At 39.7% G+C, this 16,184-nt stretch overlaps 1 protein-coding gene across 7 annotated transcripts in view; it reads left to right on the forward strand.

Annotated features, from left to right (window-relative positions):
* COL16A1 (collagen type XVI alpha 1 chain) overlaps window positions 1-16,184 on the forward strand; it is a 249,859-nt gene that overhangs the window by 188,452 nt on the left and 45,223 nt on the right. For all 7 annotated transcript variants that reach the window (XM_040337082.1, XM_040337081.1, XM_040337083.1 and 4 more), the window contains exons 26-39: window positions 515-559; window positions 2,005-2,040; window positions 2,309-2,362; window positions 2,467-2,598; window positions 5,924-5,959; window positions 6,073-6,180; window positions 6,348-6,470; window positions 6,548-6,601; window positions 7,941-7,982; window positions 8,176-8,211; window positions 8,366-8,419; window positions 9,864-9,932; window positions 12,634-12,687; window positions 14,056-14,082. In XM_040337082.1, coding sequence (XP_040193016.1) covers window positions 515-559; window positions 2,005-2,040; window positions 2,309-2,362; window positions 2,467-2,598; window positions 5,924-5,959; window positions 6,073-6,180; window positions 6,348-6,470; window positions 6,548-6,601; window positions 7,941-7,982; window positions 8,176-8,211; window positions 8,366-8,419; window positions 9,864-9,932; window positions 12,634-12,687; window positions 14,056-14,082 — 870 coding nt within the window. The remainder of the gene's footprint in view (window positions 1-514; window positions 560-2,004; window positions 2,041-2,308; window positions 2,363-2,466; window positions 2,599-5,923; window positions 5,960-6,072; window positions 6,181-6,347; window positions 6,471-6,547; window positions 6,602-7,940; window positions 7,983-8,175; window positions 8,212-8,365; window positions 8,420-9,863; window positions 9,933-12,633; window positions 12,688-14,055; window positions 14,083-16,184) is intronic.

Consider the following 16,184-nt stretch of genomic DNA (forward strand, 5'->3'; position numbering starts at 1 on the left):
ATGTTCTGTGTTACAGACTGTTCCTTGTCTCTTCTGGTTCCGTCAGTGGCTGTTGACACCCCCCCAGCTGAATTGATTTTGAATGATCCAACTGTTTCTGCATTCCTGTGTTCATCAATGGATAATGGTTGGATATGGTAGGTATGGTGAATATGACGGAGCGCCCGGTGTCAAAAAAAGTAATAATTAAAAGATTGTTAAACCATTTATTGAATATGTGTAAGTACAAGCAGAGCAGTACAAGCAGTACATTTTGGGGGGAGGGGGGTTGCTGACCCTGTGTACTGCTTGCTAACAAAACTGAGACATGCTTGATAGAGGAGGGGTTTTATAAGGCTGCCTTACAAATGTTTTCTGTTTGCCTGTGTCCTACCTCCTGTAGACAGCAGTGTAAACCAAATGTTTCTAAATTCCGTTGTCTCTCAAAAGACTTGAAGAAATCGATTTTACACTAAGTATACAATTATTATTTGTAGAGGTATACTACAATCTATTTATTTATTTTTTTACACAGGGGATACCTGGTGTGGATGGACTGTCAGGACCCAGAGGAGAAAAGGTAATTTATGCACATTATTATACTTGAACAACTGCATAATAATATACTATACTATCTTGCTCAGGTGCCCCACATAGCCCCCCATAGCAAGCTACTTGCTGTAGGGGCACAAGGCAGGAGGAAGGGGCCAAGAGCATCGGCGGGGGCCCCGAAAAAAGGAGGATCTGGGCTGCTCTGTGCAAAAACCACTGCACAGAGCAGGTAAGGTAAGTATGACATGTTTGTTATTATTAACAAAATAAAAACAATACTTTAGTATCACTTTAAGCTTTGACAACCCAAAAAAAATGGAAGCTGATTGGTTTCTTTGCAGAGCTGCACCAGATTTTGCACTCTCCAGCTTTAGTAAATCAACCCCTCTATGTCTTCCTCTCTACCTTAGTACTCATTACAAAAATTTCTGTAGTCTTAGGTTGATATATATATATATATATATATATATATATATATATATATATATATATATATATACAGTGCAGACCAAAAGTTTGGACACACCTTCTCATTCAAAGAGTTTTCTTTATTTTCATGACTATGAAAATTGTAGATTCACACTGAAGGCATCAAATGAATTAACACATGTGGAATTATACATCTCTGCACTTACTACTCACAAGTAAGGGGGAATCCCTTTAGTTTTTACTTGCCAAAAGCTGGTGCCAAACAATTTCTCTCTATAGAGCCAGATTCTTATGCCATGTACACACGAGCCGTTTTCCCTTCTGAAAAAAAAAACAATGTATTTCCCGATGGAATTCCTCTCAAGCCTGCCTTGCATACACACGGTCACACAAAAGTCTGTGAACTTTTGACTGCCAGGAATGTGGTGACGTAAAAGACTATGACGAGCCGATAAAATTAAGTTCTATGCTATTCTATTGTTTCCGAGCATGCATGTTCCCCCCCCCCCCCCCGTCGGAAAAGCATACAGACGAACGGTTTTCCCTCTAGGATTTTTTCCTGAAGGGAAATAAAGAGATCCTGCTCTCTTTTTTTTTCCCAGCAGTTTTCCTGTGGGAAAAAATCAGATGAAGCATACACACGGTCGGTATTCCCGACGAAAAGCTCTCATTGCAGTTTTTCGTGTGTACGGGGCATGAGCCTATCCCAACGTTTGTGAGAGTCTTATAGATTAGAACATACTTTCAGGAGCAAATTGTACCCTTTCCTCACCAGACTGATTTTAACATCGCTCCTCTAATTGCACTTGCTATTTATTGTATGTTCAGTAGGTTTTTGATCAGATTCATTTCTAAAGTAATCTTGTAATCTTTGACATACGACCCTTTCAAGCTTTAATTGCAGTAAAATACATTTTACATGCATTGTACGAATCATTGTATGTTTATAATTGGTGTCTAAGCATTTGAGGTAACTTTCATGTATCTATTACAGAGATCTGTGATACGTTTTATATTTTTTATTTTTTTCTCTGCTTCACACAGGGAGATAGAGGTGTTGTAGGACCAGCTGGAATACCAGTGAGTGGAACATCAATTCCATTTGAATGTTATTTTAATGCATTGATTTGGTCCATTAGCATCTATAGCACATGTATTTTATTTTTATTTTTTTTAAGATCAAAGCAACATAGTGAAAGCTATGTAATTTATTGTGATTTGTTGTTTTTTGAAATACATAACTTTAGAATGCACAGATAAATTGCTGATAAAGGCTGTGTTCCCCACCTTCTATTTTTTTGTAATATAGGTAACATCAAAGACATTTTTATTTTTTTTGTTATTATAGGGTACACCAGGAGGTCTTGGAATGACAGGTCCCTCTGGACCCAAAGGAGAAAAGGTTAGAAGTAACCGATTTTCTTATAACTGCTTGTAATGGTTAAAGTTGACTGTGTATTGGCAAAGTATATTGTCTCTCCTGTATGCCATTATTGTCTTTTGCAGGGAGATCAATGTAGCATCTGTCCAAATCTCCCAGCTGAAGTAACAAAGCCTGATACGATCTATGCCGTGCCAGGGACCCCAGGAGAGAAAGGAGAAAAGGGGGGACCTGGAATTGGACTGCCAGGGAAAAATGTGAGTAGCATTTAGTGAAAAAAAATGCAAAATCACTTAAAAATAGTGAGCGCTGGGGACAGATGATCCATAGAATAGGCCAGGTGAAAGGAAAGAACACATTCTAAATGATGTAACATTGCATTCTGTATTAGAATAAGAATAATAAAATTGAAGATGTTTGCCTCATATTCTATCTGAGTTAATAATGGATATGATTTTAAATCCTCAACCCCATGTCATGTCAACATATTTTAAATATATTCTCAAAGGAAAAATTCAAGCCACATCCAACGTGCAGACAATATACTGCATGTGCATCTGGCACCACATGTCTTCCCTACCACTGACATTCATGCATTATTCTAGATTAGGCAGTAGTAAAAATTGTATAACCATTTCCCAGGCCCAGAAGTTTTCAGTGGATGCCACAGAATTACAGTACTGGTTAATAAACATCGAATTGTATACCAGACAGTCTGTAACAAATGCAACTTTAATTAACAAGGATTTAACAGTTGGTCTACCATAGTGGAGTTACTTAAAAAAATAAAGTAACCGTAAACCCGATTACTAAAAATCTCCTAAAGCATAATATAATTTCAAAATTCATTCATAATGTTTTTTTTTTTCATTTGTAGCATTCATTATACTTATATATGCATAACATATACAATACATACTACCTGATGATCCTGGCAGGAAAGTCCTTCTTCAGACACTTCCTCTTACAGGGTGACAACTGTCTCCCAATTGCTCTCCTGGGCTGTCACAATGTCTTCCAAGGGAGCCTTCAAGTGGCTCTTGTAACAAACATTACGCAGACATTTCCCACTGTTGTCACCATCAGGAAGCCTGCCCTGAGAAATATCATGTAGCTATCACTAAAGTACAGAACATGCATATAGACTGGAAGTGGATTCTAAGAGACTTTAGGAGATCAGCAGCACTAAGAGGAAATAAAGAAATAAAAAGGGATGAAAACAATTAAATAGGCGGTAAATGTTTGTTAAACAGTGCTTTAGAAAACTAAAGGTCACACAGTTAGGATTTGCAGCCACTTTAAAATAAATCAGTAGTAAGGAAAGTAGTTAGGAACTCTATCATGCAAATCCAATGGTCTCAGTACTCTCTAAGGCCCCGTACACACGACCAGTTTCCTCGGCAGAATTCAGCTTCCGACCGAGTTTCTGGCTGAATTCTGCCGAGGAAACTGGTCGTGTGTACAGTTTCGGCCGAGGAAGCCGACGAGGAGCTCGACGAGGAAATAGAGAACATGTTCTCTATTTCCTCGTTGTTCTATGGGAGCTCTCGTCCCGCCGAGCTCCTCGGCGGCTTCAGTGCTGAACTGGCCGAGGAACTCGATGTGTTTGGCACGTCGAGTTCCTCGGCCGTGTGTACGAGGCTTAAGTCAATTACCTGGAATAGTATGAAAATCAGGTGTTCAGACTTCACTCTGACTTTTATTTTCGTGCCTTGTGTCTCGATGTACTGAATCCAGAGACCACTAGTCAGCTAATATTTTTAGAAGGAGGTCAGCAATTGCAGCCTGCATATTATTCTCAGTACAGGCTTCATTTAATAAAGATCCTATCTAACTAAATGAACACAGCTAGGGTCTATTTATATTGGTATTGCCTTTAAGAAGTTGTTTGGAATTTGGAATTGCTTCGGAGTTGCTTCAAGCGTAAGTTGCTACTGAGTTGCTTTTAAATTTTCAACGGGATGGGGTCTGTCTTTGCCAACCTAATTCTGAAAATGTTTGTTACCTAGCTTTGATTCTAATAGCTTTAATCATGTAGATTTGCCGATCTCGAACTAGTATGCAGATCAGAAAAGCCAGAGGAACATTAGAGGTTCTTATCTGCTTGCGTGTTCACAGGGCTGGTGCAAGGATTTTTGACACCCTAGGCAAAACCTTATTTTGTTGCCTCCCCTTGGCTCCACCCCTGCCTCCACCCCCTTTGTCCTGCCCATGTATACCCCACCTTTTTAATGAAGCGCTCATCTAATGCTGCCTCACCAGTGCCCATCAAATACAGCCTCACCAGTGCTTATCAAATGCAGCCTACTAGCACCCATCAATGCAGCCTACTAGCACCCATCAATGCAGCCTACTAGTGCCCATCAATGCAGCCTACCAGTGCCCATCAATGCAGCCTACCAGTGCCCACCAATGAATGTTTGCTTGCTTCCATTCATTTGGTATTCGGTACAAAGACACAGTCCTCCTCCGCAGCTGCGCCTCAGACACTTTGTGCGAATGGAGCGGCAGCTGCCTGCTGATGCTGAGACTTAGTTGCTTGCTGCAGAGAGAAGAGAGTAGGAACACCAGTGGTTGGGCACCCTAGGAAGCAATGCGCCCTAGGCGGCTGTCTAGTTTGCTTAGTGGTAGCACTGGCCCTGCTTGTTCAGCAATGTCAACCTCCAGTTTTCTGTCATGACATGTTTTCTTTGAATAACTCCATTTTAATGGAAAATAATATTTTCTTTTTAATGTGAATTGTTTAAATCCACACTTTAGCATCTCCCTTTGCTGTGTACAAGAAGATAAAATGTAGTTAAAGTGTTACTAAACCCAGGACGTTCGCTATATCTGGTCTTCCACAGTACACAGAACATGGAAATGCAATTATTTTAGTAAATATAAACTGCTAAATACCTTTTATCATCAGCAGTATATAGCAGTCTTGTGACTTCTATCAGTGTCTGGTTAAAGCTTGTAGAAGGAGTTTTTATTTTTACTCTGACTGTCCTATGAGGCTGCATGACCCCTGACTTTCTGTCTGGACAGTGCTAATTGGCCCTATCCTAATCACATGCAGCCCCCCTCCCCCCTTAAAAAAAAATACACACCAAACTGAGCATGTGCAGAGTGCCTCCTAGGTCTCTGTTCTATCAGTAGATGGATTGAGGACAGTAAAAGAAGGGGAGGATCCGAGAAGACAGGATCAAATAGCCTTTTTACACAATGCAAAAGATTAACCCCTTAGGCTCCACAGTGATTTATGTAATGTTATATATTTAGTGAGTAGTAATAGTGAAGTATTTTTGAAACAACCTTTAAATTGTTCATTGTATCAAATGTCATTTCATTGCACATAATGCCCTGAACTATGTTAATTTATTGGAAAAGAAAAATGACTCTGGAACTGCAAAAACATGCAATCATTTTTTTATGTACAGTACAGTAATACATCTAGAAATACTTAATGTATTTGAATATTCTGCCTATGTTTTTTAATAACTTGGCTCTGATCTGAAGACTGAGACTTGCTGAGTTATGAAGAGTAATTATATCATATTCACTGGCTTTTAAGCAGCTTTGTATTTTTATTGCCTACAGGGTATGCCAGGGGATGCTGGAACAAAAGGGCAGAAGGTAAGTTGGTGAAGGGAGGAGCATAAACTCTATGGTATATTGTCTCTATATTAGACAGGACTATGTATCGTATGTATATGTGGATTGTAACTCATTCCCATTTTATAATACAGGGTGAGGCTGGTAACCAAGGGGATTCTGGAATTCCAGGGACAACAGGTGCGCCAGGTCTACCTGGATCACCGGGAATCCAAGGGTTCATCGGATTTAAAGGAGAAAAGGTACTATAAATGCTTAGTATGGCACAGTGACAGCTTTTTAAAAACACATGGTGGCATATTTGTTTTATATTAGATAATGGCATTTATTTCTACATGTGTCATATTTAATAAGTTTGATGGGCTTTTTTTATTTGATTGAATTATTTACCCAGCAATTCTCCTTACAGGGCGATGCCTGTGACTCTTGTCCAGTAATTGTAGATGCAAATCAAGATGTTGTTGGCTTACCTGGAAAACCTGGATCAAAAGGGGACCAGGGTCCTCCGGGGCTTGGACAAACAGGAAGACCTGTAAGTCATGAAGTATATAATGTAGTAAGTCATTTGTCTGACTTCCTATTTGACCTAATCATTTTGTTGTTCTTTAGGGACAGCCAGGAATACCTGGGGTCCAAGGACCACCAGGACCTAAAGGAACTCAGGTAAATCAGAGTGATGTAATTAATCCTTTCAACTCTGTTAAAGTGCAATCAAGATAAGTTACCATTTGCTAACAATAAATATGAATCTAGACTAGGGTGACCACATTTCCAAACTACCATTCAGGGACAGCCCCCCTTCCCAAAAATCAGCTTGTGCTATAACGAATCACAGCACAGTGATTGGACACAAGAGGCGGGATTTATGATTTCTCCAATCACAAGTAGGGGGCGGGGATTTTGCTCCTCCAGGCATTCCCAGCCAGGACAAGTACTGTCAGTGAGTAAAGCAGTGATGTGGCAGCTTTTTTTGGGGGCATCAGATTGGCCTGGGGGGTAGCTGTGTCAGTTTCATTCCGGGACACTGTCTTGTCCTGGAATGAATGTGCCCGGGATAGACCTGCAAATTACGGGACTGTCCCGGGCAATCCGGGACACGTGGTCACCCTAATTTAGACATTTTTGGTGTATATGCCTCAGATAAATTGCTTTTATATAATAGTGCATATTATACAAAAAAAATCATAGTTAATATGCATTTATTGCACATTTTATGTCTACACATATCATACTGGGTATAACCAAAACACTACCTGCTTTGTAACCTTACATTGTGTAAGTACATTTCATGCATACAGTATGTATGTACAATAGGTTGTGCATGAAAGTATGTGTTAAATGTGTATTTACGTGCACTATAAATTGAAGGCTTACTTTAATCTAAAGCTTTTTGACCTTTGTGCTGGGTGTGGCCATAGAGAACAATGGCAGTACCAGTCATGTGCCAAGCAGACTGTTATAATTCCCAATAGTCAGACCTGTCCTGCATGCATAGAATTGAAATGAGCATAGGCATGCTAAACTCCCTGTAAGTTCAATACCCAATGTTTTTGGAAATTAAGTAATCAAATATTTGTTGGAATAGTCTGCTGTAAATAAGGCACTTGGTTTAAGCCTATGAGAATCATGTAATATGGGAGGCAACAATCCTGATAGCAACTCAGCATCGGCTGAGAGGCTGCTGGAAGCCACATCAAGGCTAGCTCAGAGACACATATTACTGCCAAACTACTGGCTAGAAATTGATGCTGTAAAGTATAGCTAACATCATATTATACTAATTGCTTTTATTACAATCTGACACAGATGTGAGCACTGTATACTAATCAATGTTTTCTAGTTATTTGAAACATATTACTGCAGGATAAGCAGGTATAACTAGATAGTCCCTTGTATTGCTTGGCCTTATATCATTCTCGTGGCCTACTATGGCTACAGTTACACCCTAACACATTAACCAAGGAACTTTTTATTTTACATTAATGTTTTTGTTTTGCTTTAGGGTGAAACAGGGCTTCCAGGACAAGGAAAAAGAGGAGAACAGGCAAGAACAAAAATTATCTTATTTTTTCTTTTTTTCACACATAAAAATAGCAACAATAATAATCATAGTAATACACAAAATGGGTGCCTTACACAAAACCAATTAATGAAACAATGGTACAAATGCAGGACTTAACTTGTGCATCAAGAGCAGTGTTGCTATCTCTGTTATTGCTAATTTTATCTGTTTATAGGGGGAAAGAGGACTGCCTGGTCCAACTGGAAAATCAGTGAGTAATGCCTGTTACATACTGTACCCTAAAGTGGCATGTCTTGTATGAATGTTATGTTTATATAAATCTCCTGCTTTAGTACACTTGATTACTTTTTAAGTTTTATGGACAAGGTGACATTTTAGAGTAAATAATTATTTTATTTTTATAGGGACCTCCAGGACCTCAGGGACCTACAGGAATTATGGGCCCCAAAGGCGAAAAGGTTAACTCTAAGTGTATATTATTTAGGCATAAGAATATGTAAGAGAGATATTGTTTGCCATACAACTTTGTATGTGTCTCTCAACCAATTTATCTAATTAGAAACGGGTTAATTGTTGCGGAGAGAATGGACTTTCTAGGCACCAATGGTTGACAAAAAATAGAATTTATTGATACAATCCCAAAATGGGTAATGAACCAATATTACAGTACATATAAAAAATACATTTTAAAAAACACATAAATTGTCACAGAACATTCCTGTGATACTGAAACAATGAGAATAAATCCACTGAAATCAATACAAGTCCACTAAGGACAGCAACGTGGGTTGATGACCAGCGTAATTGTTAGTAGACGTAATTTTGCATGAGCTCTACATGTTTCGCAGTTGAGTGCTTCTTCAGGAGCTATAGATATTCTAAGAAGGAAAAATAGTAAACTATTATTGGTTTCCAATTTAGTATATTGTTCGTCATTTGTAGGTAAAAACATTATTGAAATGTGCGTAAACGCACTTTAACCAAAAGAACATGCATCAATGATCGAGGTTGCCACAACGCCACCAGGGGGACAGCACAAAAGGGGACCACATTATCTAATTGTTAATCCACCAGACGTTCAACCACACTTCTTAATTGAGCTTTTCCCCAGAAGGCAATAAAACGATATGAAAGACTAAGGGACAGATCCACGAAGAAGTTACGACGGCGTATCTATTGATATGCAGCGTAACTTCTATTTTGCTCCGGCGTATCTTTGTTTTGTATCCACAAAACAAGATACGCCTGAAGCTGGCCGCTAGGTGGCGCTTCCGTCGAATTCTGCGTCGAGTATGCAAATTAGCTAGATACGCGAATCCACAAACGTACGTCCGGCCGGCGCATTTTTTTACGTTGTTTCCGTAAGTCTTTTTTCGGCGTAAAGTTACCCCTGCTATATGAGGGGTACTCAATGTTAAGTATGGACGTCGTTCCCGTGTCGAATTTTGAAAATTTGACGTCGTTCGCGAATAGGGCTTTGCGTAGAATGACGTTCACGTCGTAAGCATTGGCTTGTTGCGGGTTAATTTCGAGCATGCGCACTGGGATACCCCCACGGACGGCGCATGCGCCGTTCAGAAAAAACGTAATTTACGCTGGGTCAAGTAAAATTAACATAAAACACGCCCACATCTTTAACATTTGAATTCCGCGCCCATACGCAAGCAGATTTACGTTACGCCGCCGTAACTTTAGAGGCAAGTGCTTTGTGAATACAGCACTTGCCTCTTAAAGTTGCGGCGGCGTAGCATAATACGATACGCTACGCCTGCCGAAAATTACGATCTGCTACGTGGATCTGGCCCTAAATTTGTAGATTAGGCAACCAACACCATTGCTATAATCATTTCTGAAGCAATTACAATAAACTATTATAAGTAACTGAGAAAATTCCTTCTTCAGGGTACCACTGGACAAAAAGGGTCATTAGGAGACCCAGGAATTCCTGGAATGGGTGCCATGGGACCTCCGGTGAGTACAAACAACTATTTAGGCACAAACTTTTTTCACTGAACCATTAATCTATAAGCAAAGCAACAGTGTTTATTTATAAAGCATAGAAAACATTGCACGTGTGTTGTATTCTGTGCTCATTGTTATTTTAACCACTTAAGCCCCGGACCAATATGCTGCCTAAAGACCCAAGGGGTTTTTACAGTTCGGGACTGCGTAGTTTTAACAGACAATTGCGCGGTCGTGCGACGTGGCTCCCAAACAAAATTGGCGTCCTTTTTTCCCCACAAATAGAGCTTTCTTTTGGTGGTATTTGATCAACTCTGCGGTTTTTAATTTTTGCGCTATAAACAAAAATAGAGCGACAATTTTAAAAAAAAATTCAATATTTTTTACTTTTTGCTATAATAAATATCCCCCAAAAACATATATAAACATTTTTTTTTTCCTCAGTTTAGGTATTCTTCTACCTATTTTTGGTAAAAAAAATCGCAATAATCGTTTATCGGTTGGTTTGCGCAAAATTTATAGCGTTTACAAAATAGGGGATAGTTTTATTGCATTTTTATTTTTTTTATTTTTTTTACTACTAATGGCGGCAATCAGCGATTTTTTTCGTGACTGCGACATTATGGCGGACACTTTGGACAATTTTGACACATTTTTGGGACAATTGTCATTTTCACAGCAAAAAATGCATTTAAATTGCATTCTTTATTGTGAAAATGACAGTTGCAGTTTGAGAGTTAAACACAGGGGGCGCTGTAACATTTAGGGTTCAGTGTGTGTGTGTTTACCACAGTAGGGGGGTGTGGCTGTAGGATTGACATCATCGATCGAGTCTCCCTAATAAAAGGGATCACTCGATCGATGCGCCGCCATAGTGAAGCACGGGGAAGCCATGTTTACACACGGCTCTCCCCGTTCTTCAGCTCCGGGGAGCGATCGCGACGGATCGGCTATAAACGAATAGCCGCGCCGTCGTCCCGGATCGCTCCCCGAGGCTTGCCGACCGCCGCATGTACCGGGGGGGTCCCGATCGGACCCCCCACCCGCGTCAAGCAGAGGACATATAGGTACGTTGATGTGCCTGTCCGTGCCATTCTGCTGACGTATATTTACCTGAGGAGGTCGGCAAGTGGTTAAAGACATTTACTATTGCTTTTAGTCCTGTAGCAAACAGGGAATTAGCAAAATTTAAAAATGATGCAATATTGCCCACCGAGAGTAGTGTAATTTTTCTAAAATGGAGATTAGGACATGCTCTCATTAAAAATAATATTTAATAACATATTAAATAATGAACAAACAATTGAAATATATATATATATTAAAGGGTGGTCAATCTAACCCTAAACAGTAAGCAAGTGGAAAAAATACATATGTGCATACTTCCTGCACACCAAAGATTCAGACATAGCCTTTTGCATTATTTGCCCTAAATAACTAGCCATACATAGAGCAATCTATGTAGGGTACCCTACGTATTATTTACCTTTAGTAAATCAACCCCATTGAATACAGGTGTGAAGAGCATACTATGTTCTCAAGGTTTTTGTCTTGTCTTCTTTCAGCCATGCCAAACATTATTATACGAATTTTCAGTATAGTCCTTCCTTATCTTATGTCTTTGCTATAGATATATCTTCTTTCTTCCTTCTTTTACTTTTTCTATAAAGCACCTTGACAGGTTCACTGATAACATATCAGCTTAGTATAAAAGTAGAAGACACTATCATAAATACTAAATAATTTATAATAGTTATTGTATCCATAACAATTACATAACTATCTAAAATCTCAGTATTGTCAGCAAAAAAAGCTGGAAACTGTGCACAAATTGAGAAGCTTAATATAATATATCTGTGATTTGGCTCTTATCTGGAAAGGTCAGTTTTGCTTATTGTAATTTATAGCTATGCGTCTTGTCAAGCAGTCACCTCTGCAATAAAGAATTATATCAGAGTTAAAAGAAGATACTTTTGACCTTACAGCCACAAAATCTTCTTCTATTAAAGGACACTTGAATTTTTTTTTTTTGACCCAACATTAAGTAAACATTGTAAAAAGTAGTAGAAACTTAAGGCTAAGTTTACACTAGCACATTCTCTGAAAAAGGATAAGCGGTGGGACACTTTTCAGAGTGCATCTAAGCAGCCGCTGTCGGGCATTCTTGAGGCAATGCTGCCACCTCCTGAATGCCTATTTTTTTTTTTGTTTGTTTTTTGCTTTTGCTGTAAAGTATAGCAGTTTACAGTGTGTGTCTCCAGTGGGTGTCCAGTGTAGACTGATGAGGTGGTGCTCTAAGAAAATTGTATCATCCTAGAAGATTACTGGAAATAGTTTCTTGGCACAGGGGCACCCTGCAGTCCTCATAGTTTAACATATTTTAGATATCTCACGCTTGGCATGTGTTCAGTGCATCACTATATACTTTTCAGACACATGACATCAAAGTACCAGAGACAGCACACATATGTAGCTTGTCACATTGAATGTTTATCAGTAAACTATCCCCCTAGTTGATAAGTTACAATGAAAGCTGTAACAAAGCAACAATTAAAAAAAAAAAAAAAAATAGACTTTGCTGTATGCTTTTTGAAAAACACATGTCATTTAGAGTAAAACAAGCATATCTTTACTATCTATACTGTATGGCTTAGAGAAAACCTCAATTTTTTTACACTACATGCTTCTAACCATGTAAATTCTCCACCAGGGACGTGATGGCACACCAGGAAAACCAGGATATCCAGCAACTAATGGCAGACCAGTAAGTAAAAGGCACATCTGTAATTAAATCCATCATTTCATTTTGCAGGCTCACTTTTGCATACAAACCAATGAGCTTCCAGGTTTTATTACCAAAGCTTAATTGAACAAGCTGGGGTTAGAAGCTCATTGGTTTCTATGCAGAAGTGAGCCTGATTTTGCGCTTTCTAGCTTGAGTAAATAAACCCCATTGTGTACTTAAAAGTGGGGTATGCCTGTATACAGTGAGCACCATAAGTATTTTTTTTTGTCATTTTATGCCACCCTTGTTGCTGATTTATTTATGACTTCTATAAGTCACATGTACTGTATATGTTTTGTTATAGTAAATTTGTTTTAAGCCCATTTTAGTTGTTTGGGTAGCTCTGCACTATTTAATTTAATACGTCACCACTAGAGGGAGCTTTGTACTTGCCTGATCCTCAGTTATCCATGTATCCTGTTTGATAACTGTTGATATCAGCAACCCAGTAAGTGCATTGTCTTCATGAGCTGGCTCTCATAGACCTGCATTGTGAAAAAAAGAAGGAACTTTCCTTATTACTGTAAAATAGGAAGCACAGTAATTGTATGCAATTACAAATATCACCCAGCCCCTCATTTTAGTAGTAGCATACCTGTAAGTAAAAAAAAAGACCTCACAGAAGTTTACCATACATGTTACAATCGTATTCTACAATCTCCTTTAGATTGACCAAGAAGTATGTACTGCACAGGCCTGGCTGATTTGATATAAATTGATTGGATAGTTTAGGTAGGTCCTCAAATTACAGGGGTTTGGCAGATCTAAAGTTAATTGTACAGAAATTGTACGGTCAGATTGTAATGTGTATGGTGAGCCATACAGATGTGCCTCTCCACTGTCTAGGCCTGGCAACAATTTGGTCTCTGTTGCGGCAGCAGGGAAGACAACTTCCTCTTCATTACCGCACATGCACCCTCAGCTCCCTATAGAAAATAAAGTCCTGACAATCAACATGTAGACAGGTAGGCCATTATCCCCTATTGGGGCTGAAATTATGTGTACCGTAGTGAAGAGAAGGTCAGCTTCTCCATTGTTGCCAAGCTACGGCAATGAAAAATCCTGTCTGTTTGAGGTCTGTTGTTTAATTATCAGGATAGGGGTGACATTGTTTTTTTTATATCTTATAAAACTTAGAGGTCAGAAGAAGTCTTTTGCATTCTGCTATTTTCATTAGATTTGTTCAGAGGTAAAATCTGACATTTGCAGTGTGTTAGAAGTAAATTAGTTGTGTGGTAACTTTAGTCTATGCTTTTTGATCAATTACTCGATCCTTTCACTCTTTATTGTTTCATTGCAATATTTATCTGTTGTCATAGTTACATGTCGTTACTTTTATTTATATAGGGAGACAAGGGGGACAGAGGTGAAAAAGTAAGTACAATCTTCCTTGTTATGTTATATAGTTCTAAATGTGACTTAACAATCTATTCATTTTTCCTGACTGAGATGTAATAAACATTTAAGTTGTCTTTTACCAATACCGTATTTATCGGGGTATTGCACGCACCCGCGTATAGCGCGCACCCCCAACCTGGAAGGAAAATTTCAGAAAAAAAAATACTTAGTTTGAATGCCCCTCGTCGGTGTCTTGCCCGGCTTCCATCTACTGCCTTGTCCGGTCCGGTGTCCGTCTGCGGCCTCGGTGGTGTCCTCCGGCGCTGTCTCTGAGTCGAATCCCCGCTTCCCGCCCTGTGTTTGAACGCCACCGCCGACATATACCGAGCGCAGTACACTCAGGCACGCTCGGCCACACTCGGCTTCTCACGCATAAAGGCTAGGAGGAGTCACAGAGCATGACCGCGAGCGAAGCCGAGCCTTGGCGAATGTATCAGAGTGTACTGCGCTCGGTATATGTCGGCGGCGCAGTTCAAACTCGCGGGAAGCAGGTATTGGCGTATATCGCGCACCCACGATTTTCCCCTTATTTTAAGGGGGAAAAAGTGCGCGGTATACGCCGATAAATACGGTAGGTTGTTGTAAAAGTTTTTTTACTAGATACTTCAGTGAGAGGCTGTCGTTGTAATAGGTTATGATCCACATTTACATTATTATAAGCAAACCTAGCTGAAACAAATTCATTAAGGTGTATCTGTGGGCAAAACCACTTTTCTAGTTTTGAATAGAGTGGTGAGAATCAAACCCCTTGTCAATCCCCCCCCCCCTTTGTACAGATGACTCTTGTCACCAGAACAGAAAGTGTCAGGAATCAGCGTCTAAGACCACCAGACACGTAGCTACACAGAGGAACTGAGACCAAACAAAGTATTTAGCATTAAAGTGATATTTATTACAGTGAACGCACACCAATAAACATACACAGCAATCAGTGAGAACATAAACCACTCCAGCAAACAAGAACAAGAATAACTAAGGAACCTAACTGCTATCTACATTCAATATCTACAACATAAGGGACAGGGATGCAAGGAGGGGAAACACGACTGGGTACAAGAGCATGGAACAAGGCAGAAGGGTGCAGGACGGATCAGGACAAGGGAAAGTTATCAGGCACAATCTGGTAGCAAGGAGGCGATCAGACAGGATAGTGACGCCCTGGGGGAAGGGAGGTGGATATTTAAGGTGGCTCACCTTAAATATCCACCTGGCAGCTGGAGCCAGGTGTGGCTGATCAGAACCTGCTGGCTTCTTGGAGACACCCGCTGGTGGACACTGGAACTGCAGCCATCTGCAAAGTGAACCCCAGTTCCACCGGCAGGTGAACTCAACCCTAACAGAAAGTGAGGAGAAGTCCAAAATTGTCTCCAGAACAAGAGGTGAGGAGAAATCTTCCAATAGAGACACCTGTCTAATGTCGACCATACCTGGCTCGAGGTTCAGCAGGGACTAGCCCAGTTTCAATTCATGTATAGGCAGATTGGTTGTACAGAAGTTGGTTGAGGGTGGGTTTGGTATTTTTCCAATCAGTCAGTTCCGTTGGCTATAACTGGCAGTGCTGATCTGTGTGTTCCAACAACAGGGAAGTCTCCCAGCTGTCAGAATACAAATATTCGGTTGGATTCATTGCCCCATCTACATCAAGTGTGTGGATGGGAGAACCAGGTCATTTTTTTTTTATTCAACCCAATTGACTTTCCAAAAAATTGTAATGTATGGGATGCCTAAGACAGGAATGTCCTTCACTTTGTAGATTTCCTCTAACTTCTGCCTATGGGACAGAATGTGAAATGTACCCATTGGTACACAGACTGTAAAATTAATTTGTATACCCCCAAGGGTGGTGTGTTTCCTCAGTGGGACTTTAAACTTGGGAGACTGGTTAATAAATAAAAAACTAACTGGTCATCAATATGTATCAAAAAATGTATCAAATTTTATTAAATATTGTTGTCTATAAACAACACATATAAATCAATATTGCAACGTTAGATAACAGCATCCAAAATGACCAAAAAGGAAAGGAAAGGAAGTGCAACCTAGGACAAACCAAGGTCGGCGGCGTTTAACAATGGTAA

The sequence above is a fragment of the Rana temporaria genome, chromosome 2 (assembly GCF_905171775.1).
Source record: "Rana temporaria chromosome 2, aRanTem1.1, whole genome shotgun sequence".
NCBI lineage: Eukaryota > Metazoa > Chordata > Amphibia > Anura > Ranidae > Rana > Rana temporaria.